We start from the raw sequence: 8117 nt of genomic DNA on the forward strand, positions 1-8117 counted from the left end.
TGACTTCTCTGCTTCCCAGAGGAGTTTTTGGGTCTCAAATGCCTGTGCACGTGATGTGGTGAAATGAAAATGCTTAATCTTGAGTGTGCCTGGAGAAAGAGCATGAAACTTGGTGTCTTGCTTGCAGGTTGCCATCCATCATCAAGCTCAACGGGAGCATCGTTGCCGATGGGGAGCGAGAGGACTCGGAGAGATTCTTCATCCGATATTACATGGAGTTCCCGGAGGAGGAGGTACCATTCAGGTGTGAATTCTTTGCTGTGCAGTGGAGAGCAGGGGCAGGAGGGTGGGGAGGCTAAAGGACAGGTCACTGAACAGGTGATGTTACGTGGAAATCCTGCTAACTGTTCCATCTTTCCTCCTGCCTTGGAATCCTGTCTGTTTTAGCTGAAGTCGTTATTTTAGGGTGTTGTCTGAGGACCTGTAGGATCACTCCTGAGTCAAATTCGGTCTTAAATCCTCTGTGTCAAGTGCCATTAGACAACCTGACTGTTCAGTTCATGATCTTCGTTGTTTCCTGGCCCCTCTGATGGCTCCTTTCATAATCCACCTGTGTTTGGGAGCGCCCCAAAGCCTGGGCAGATCGTGCTCTCTGGTGCCAGGCCAGGGCATCTAATCCTCTTGACCATCTGGTGTGTGGAATGTGACTGGCAACAGGAAGCTGTCCCCTCATTTTCAGGCCTGCAAATCACAAGCCTGATGGGTTTTCTTTGCCAGAGAAGTATATCCAATGACCCGTTCATCTTGGTTAAACTAATGAACTTGAACTCTGTGCCAGCATCTACTTACTGCTCCTAATGGGCTGAGGAAGGATCAGGGACCATCAGGCCACTGCCTTTTCGTGCCTTTTGGCCTAGAACCCTCATTTGCTTTTTGACAGCAGAGCTTTATAGCCCTTTTTTTATAGAAAAGGGGTAGGACAAGACTCTGTGTGTGACTCTGAGGGGACAGACAGAGGTGGGGACACGCTGAAGGTCAAAGGTATGGCCTGGAATGGATGACAAAGGTGCAAATGGAATGTGGCCAGTGTTTACACTGACTGGTCAGTGTTTCCCCCCGCTTAATTCTTAGGTAAAATATCTCTTGTTTTCCTAAAGCACTGGATCTGTGACCTGGTACAGTAAGGGCATGGGAAGGCTGGGATAGGGCATGGGGGCAGGGTGGTTTTTATGAATCCTGGTGGGTTCAGTGATTATAACATTTGTTAAAGGCATGCTGGGGTCAGTTCAGAGGCAAAGGACGCTCGTGTAGTCAGGGAGACAAGACAGCTGGTGATCCCTCTTGTGCCTTTTCCTGAGGACAAGTCCTGGCTTGTAATTTTAGAAGCCCTTGAAGCGTAAAAATTGGAAGACATATTGGAAGTGATAGGAGCAGAGTCAGAGAATGCAGGGGAGAGGGAGGGGAGGCAGGGGCTGTGAGCTCACGGTGATGCTCCCAAAATGGATTATTTTCCATAACATTTTATTTCTAAGAAAGCTGTTTCATGTCTCTGGACGTGGACTTTGGGAACAGGCTGTGTGCACCCACATGGTTACATATCCCCACCCCACTGGGGTCGCTTTCCAGGTGGGATCTCATGTAAGAGATCACTAATAGCTCACCCATCCAGGAAAACCAGGCTGATTTTGACCAACCTGCTAGGAAAATTACCTCCTCCTCTGGTTTCTTAACCTTTAAACACTCTTACTGCCTTTTTCGTGGTCAATGGCCTCTTTGTCTGAATCCCTTCATCTGTGCAGCGTTTCCAAGAGACTCCTGCAGCTACTAAAGAGGGTTGTTCTGTCCTGGAGGGGTTGTGTGCCACTACAGGCTATTTTCTAGTGAGGCTGCAGATGGCTGAGAGTGTCCCCAGTGCTGAGGGCTGGGTTTCAGTTCCTGGGCCTTTGGCAGCAGCCCTTGTAGGAAGGGAAACCTGGCATTCTTTGCAGAGGGATTTTGTGTCTGTTTGTTGCTAAAGCTTCCCCTTCTTTGCTCCCAGAACTGGTGTGGTCTCTCCAAAGGGGGTTTGTAATTAGAATCTAATCAGGACACACATGTTGTTGCTGGGGGTACAGCATCTGCATTGCAGTGCTGCCTGGAGCAGAGGGAGGACACGCTGGAGCACGGAAAACTTCCCAGTGGGAGCAGCCCCCCTGGAGACTGCCAAGGTGCAGCGTGAGATAAGCTCTGCCAGGAGAACCCCCCCTGCTTGCATTCGTGTCTTCCCAGGCTGCAGCTGGAAGGGATCAGGGAGGGAGGGGAATGGAAGGAACAATTTATCTCTCTGGATGCCGTGGGTTAGAGGGAGCACTGAGTGTACAATCCAATACTGGCTGTCTCCTGGAGTGACGTCGCCGTGTCTCTGGGTTTTTAATGACTCCTCTGCTTGTCTGGGCCACTGTTTATCTGCAGAGTATCAGAGGCACTTTTAGCCAGGCTCAATCCTTCAGCATCCTCTGCTCTGGCAGCCAGTGTCTGCAAGGGTGATTAGAAAAGTCTCCAGGGTGCCTATTATCGGGGTACAAAAGAACCTTATAAGCAGTGTGCCTTCATCCTTATTGATCTGAGGGAAACCAGTCCCTCAGACTCCCAACCTTCTTTGCAGCTCACATACAAGAGGCAGACTGCAAAGCTGCTTCTGCCTTCCCTCAACACAAGAAAATTTAAGACAGTGTTGCCTGACCCTCCATGTGTTAACAGCACATATTTGGGTCATCTTAGCCCACTGATGGTGCTTCTCTCTCTCAGCTTGCTCGAAATTTGCCCCCCTCTTTATCTTTTCCCCACCGTCAGCCCAGTTCGCTGCAGTTGCCCTCAGTGCACCAGTCAGGACAGTAATTCCAGTTGGCACATAAGAAAGTGTTGCTGGTCTGCAGCAGCAGAGATGGTGAGAGTTAAAGGGTGGGCTGAGGGCTTGGAGCAGCAAGGGGTGGGCACCTCTCTGCCCCTTTCCCTGCTGACAAATCCTTCTAGACCTGGAGGAAACTGTGCTGCAGAGAAACCCTCCCCGTCGATGACACGTTGGTTGGCACTTGCTGTAGCTGCAGGTGGGTCAAATATGGGGAGTGTGTTGTCTCCTCTCAGCACTAATGGCTTTTCCAAACAAATAGTCCTGATCCTATCAGCAGGTGGCTGTGAGAGCAGGGCACCAGGCTGCCTTTGGACGCTGTGCCCTGGGGAAGGCTCGGTTTGTCCGTGAGACTGGGGAAATCCTAGTGCGTTGTGGCCCTTACCTCACTTCCCAGCAGACAGAGGGGCTGCTGTTCTCCAGGAACATTCCTGCCTCCGGCAGGACTCCCTGGGGTCTCCCAGCCTGCCAGGTCCCATCATTGCTCGACAGGGCCGTGACACGGCACCGATCGCATTCAGCTCGGGCTGGGAGCGGGAACAAAAAGCGCTTTCTGTGCTGGGCAGAGCGGAGGGGCTCTGAAATGTTACCTTTCCTCAGCAGCTCTGCCTTTGTCATTTCAGTCCCATTGTGTTTTGTGCTGCCATTCTGCCTCTTTCCCAGCCAGGCAGGGAGATGCAGCCTTGCCTGATGGGAGCGATACCCGCTGAGGGTGAGACAGACTTTCCGTTGCCAGGAATGGCTCCCTGGGATGGACCTTGGGAAGAGAACTTGGCTCCAAGGAGAAAGTGACAGTGGGGTGTGTGGCTCTGCTGGTAACATTCCCATCTTGTTTTAGAGTAGGTGTGAAGGATCAGTTGGCAAGAAGTCCCCTGCTTTGTTGTCACCTTCCAAACCGTGCAGCGGCTCACCTTGATTCGGTGATCTTGAGGATTGTAACATTTGGGACATAGCTGGCCCTTTGGAAACAGCAGGGATGTCTGACAGTCTGCTAAACCATGAAGCCACAGACACTGGGAATCCTAACTGAGGGCTGTGTCCTCTGTGTGAGCACTGGCTTGGTTCTGGCACTCTTTAGGGAAGTGTTTGCACTGGAGCAGGAGTTGTAGACTTGTGAGTGTGGCGTCCTCTCTTTCTTCCAAATATCTTTTCAGCATCTTGCCTGAGAAACAGTGTGTGCTCTGTGAAGTGTCCTGCTGGCAGGGGACAAAACAGGGCTCATACCACCCAAATTTATTCCTGGGGAATGTCTCTCCAGGTCATCATACTTGAATGAGGGTCAGTGTGATCTCATGTGAGGAACATTCAGACTTGTGAAACATGGATTGTGGAACTGCACCCTGATTGTGGCACTGTTGAATTTTCCAGGTATCATGAGCTGGTCACCAAGTATGGGAAGCTGGAACCCTTGGCAGTGGTGGATCTTCGGCCTCAGAGCAGCGTGAAGGTGGAGGTTCACTTCCAGGATAAGGTGGAGGAGATGTCCATCCGCCTCGATCAGACTGTGGCAGAGCTGAAGAAGCACTTAAAAACTGTGGTGCAGCTGTCCACGAGCAACATGCTGCTCTTCTACTTGGACCAGGAGGCTCCCTTCGGTCCCGAGGAGATGAAGTACAGCTCCCGAGCGCTGCACTCCTACGGCATCCGGGATGGGGATAAAATCTACGTGGAGCCCCGAATGAAATAACCTCTCTTGACCACACACATGCCCCCCCACACCCACACACATGCATTAAGGAGTTTTTGCAAGGTTTTTGTTTCGGTTGGTTGGTTGAGGTTTGGTTGTGTTTCTGTAGCAGGTGATTTCTTAGCCCGGAGGAGGTGCCCTGACGTGAGAACCAACGCCCACCATCCACTGCAGGTGACCTTGAGGTGACAGTTGACTTCAGGACGTGTGTTTCAGTGTGGGCAATACCTTGATGTTCCCTTTGATGCTCCGGTATACTCGTGATTTGGCGTGAATGGTCAGTTGTTCAAGCTAAGGAATGCCAGGGTCCATAAGGGAGACAACAGCTCGGTGCAGAATTTGACCTGTTGTTTTCTTTTCCTAAGTTTTTGGTGTTTTGCTCCACCAGAGCTCCCTTTGGCCTCGCTACCCGACTGTGGCTCGAGCTTGCTGAAGTATTTCCTTGCAGCTTGGTGCTGTCCCAACCTTTTGTTGTGCTCGAGTTCACAGACAAGATCTCCAACAGTATTTGTTCCGCTTGATTCAGAGCTCAGGTACTTAGTGCATCCACTTCACTCCGCTGGTTTGGTTTCTAGGAGTGCACAAAATGGGGGAAAGAAAGAGAATTTAGCAGAAAGAAACTTTCTTTTCAGAACACACGCCCTTTATCCACTTTGATTTGGGGGAAAACCAGGAAGTTTTGGTGGCTGTTCCCATCTCACACTGTGTCTGCAGCCTGTAGCACTGGCAGGCTGGGGGCAACGGGACCCTTGGGTGTGTTGCAAAGTGAATTTTGGAGTGTGGTGGGATGGATGTTGCGTTGGAAGGGCTTTTAGAGTAACAGGTCAGCGAGGGGTTGAAGAGCTTCCCCCACTGGCCGTCGTCCATCCTGATGCTGAAGAGATCCTCCATGCACTTAACCTTGGCCAGCTGGTACTGAACGTGGGATGGCTAAAATTCCTCTCCAGGGAGGAGAGGAAGAGTGAAGTTGAAGTTTGTGTTTGTTGCTGTTGCACCAGAATTCAAACCTTAGCACTTTCCCCGGGGCCCCTGGCTGGGGGTCCCTGCTTGGGGTCCGAGCCAGGACAATGTGTCGGCTCAGACCAGTTCCTACAAGTTGAGTAACAAAGCAACCAGACTCGTGTTTGTTGTTCAGCAGGTTTTCACTCCCTATTGGCTTCCCCCCCCTTGTGCTGCTGCTTAAGTTAGCCCCTGTTTTCTGCTGCAGAGCAGATTCCCTTTCCTGTTCAGTGAAATCCTCCTTCCTATTTCTTGTTTCCCTTCCCTGTGTCTTCCCTTGTTCCTCTGCTCCCTGACAAGTTGAAGACTTTTCAGATTTCCTAGTTACAAGCAGCTGCATAAAAGTTTTTGAAGCTGTGCAGTGAGGGCTCTAGTTACACATGAACTCCTGACCTTAATCTTGAAATGCTCCCTTGTCCCCATGTGCACTTTCTTTCCCATGATGCTTCTGTCCACATCACCAAGCTCCTTTGATATTCCTGGAGTTGTGTATTTCTCTTCATATTTCACCTAAAAAGTGGGGTGGGATAGGATGGGGAGGGGGTGAAGTGTTATCTCATAGTCTTCAGGTTCAGAATGTGGGGATAGTTCAGAGGGGAGAGTAGTTCCTCATCCAAAGTAAGCGTTAAAAATGGGAGGATTTAAGACAAATTAATAATTTGTGCCTCACCCCCCTGCCAAAAATACGAATTTCTTGGCCCCGTTGAGATGAGCAATAGGAAAGGGAGCAAGACTTTCCACAGGTAGCATAGAGACCACAGCATGTACCTGCAGAGCTGTGGTACCTGTAAAACTAAAACAGCAGGGAGGTAGTGGCAGTGTAACATAAAATGATGCTTTTATAAGCTAGAGCTTTACTGAAGATGTATTTTCCGTTTTGGGCAGTGAAAGTAATTTGCTGCCTTATAGCAGAACTCTTAAGCCAACACTTTCTGTATGATATATATATATACATACGTGCGAATAGGAGAAGTTGTGGTTAATAAGATATTTTGTTATAAAGCAAAGTTTTATGAAGATATGGTTGTTTAATATTAGAAGCCTATTTCAGCCCTTGACCTCCAGTGTAAGTAGGTTGTCCCTGAGTCGCTGCAGTGTCCGAGGTAAGCGACCAAGAGGGATGCAAAAGTGTCTCTGACCTAATTCTGTAGAGCAGTAATTTGCCTCTGTGGGTGTATTTATGGCATTGTACCTGCTATTAATGAGATGCTGTAACTCTTGACCAACTTCCTGAGCACAATTAAGTGTCTGGGTTTCAGAGAAGGGAATAAACAAAGGCCATTAAAGAGCTGAATGGGATGATAAAGAAGACCCAAGGATGTGCTTTTAAGTTTGTTTGCCCACTAAAAATTGGCCTGTCCCTGGAGGGAATGGTGCTGTCCCTGCACTGGCTCAGAACTGTCAGTAAATCCTGGTTTTGTTTGTGGCAGACCTGATGGGAACTGGGAGATGGGAAAGAACAGCTACTGACATACAAGGTCAGCAGGTGCTGGGGATTTGGTGCTGACACCCAACCCAGCTGCCCTGGTCAGGCAGGTCAGAAGTCACAATATCAACACCACCACTTTGCCACTTCTCCAGGGAAGGGTTTTTAATGGATGATGTTCTCAAGGCATTCACCTTGTGTGCAGCTTGTGGGACACTTGTAGGGTGGAAACCAAAAATCTTGGCTGTCTTCCCGAGGAGAAGAAGTCACATCCAAAACCCAGAGACAGTTTATGTGTCCAGATGATTGACTTTGGAAGGTAGGACCAAAAGGCACACAACTGATGGGGGAAAACACCCCAGATCCCTTTCCTTTTGTAATACCTCTTGGGAAAGGGTCTTGTGCGTGTGCCATGTCAGTACTTAACAGGGACCATGTCTTGGAGAGAGAAGAGAGGGCTCTGAGTGGGAGAGGAGGTTTGGGATGCTGAGAGTCCTGTAGGGTCCTGATGTGACAGGAGGTTTGATTGAGGAGGTTTGAGTCAGGAGGGGCTGTGCCCAAGTGAAAACATCCCTGGCTCTGCTACATTCCTTGGAGAAAACAAAATAGATTTGCAAGCTTTCCTAGCTTTTGTGTCCTTCTATCAGAGGGCTACTTTTGTCAAGAGCTGTTTTGCTGTTCCTGCTAGTTCAGGCATTAAAAGTCTGCCCCGGGCAGTCTGCGTGGCGGGCAAGCCCTTGGCTCACCGGGAATTAGGTGACAGCTACATACCAAAGTGTCACACGGCTCCGTGTGCTGAGATTGGATGCTGTGCTCTCGTGTTTTTGGATAACGTTGCTGTTGACTGTCCGTGTTTTGACCAGATGTTTGGGGCGGATCTGAAGGGGCGATGTTACGAATATTCATGGCGTGCTGACTGCCCTCTGCTCCCCCGCTGGGCTTTGTAACACCGTTTTTTTGGGAGCTGCACACATCCTAGTGGCAGGTGAGAGTCTGGCCCAGGGTGGCCCGGAGGAGCTGCCTCTGGGGAGGGCCTCCTTGGGTCTGGAATCTCTGGCACTGGCTCTGCCTCCTCGGTTGCCGGTTTTCGCTTGTAAATGAGATTCTGTAGGTTCTGTTCGTGTGCAGATTTGAAAATGCAAACGAGGTGCTGGAAGCAGCCCAGAGGCTAAAATATG

General features: G+C 49.9%; 1 protein-coding gene across 2 annotated transcripts in view; it reads left to right on the forward strand.

Annotated features, from left to right (window-relative positions):
* Positions 1–7156, forward strand: part of TBCEL (tubulin folding cofactor E like) — an 18896-nt gene extending 11740 nt beyond the window's left edge. The window contains exons 7-8 of one of the 2 annotated variants that reach the window (XM_017809706.1): positions 128–244; positions 4196–4514. In XM_017809706.1, the coding sequence (XP_017665195.1) occupies positions 128–244; positions 4196–4514 (436 nt within the window). Of the gene's footprint in view, positions 1–127; positions 245–4195 lie in introns of both variants that reach the window. The other variant, XM_017809705.1, reaches the window with a different exon arrangement.
* The last annotated feature ends 961 nt before the right edge of the window (positions 7157–8117 follow it).

The sequence above is a fragment of the Lepidothrix coronata genome, unplaced genomic scaffold, assembly GCF_001604755.1.
Source record: "Lepidothrix coronata isolate B3197 unplaced genomic scaffold, Lepidothrix_coronata-1.0 Scaffold27, whole genome shotgun sequence".
In the NCBI taxonomy this organism is placed as follows: domain Eukaryota; kingdom Metazoa; phylum Chordata; class Aves; order Passeriformes; family Pipridae; genus Lepidothrix; species Lepidothrix coronata.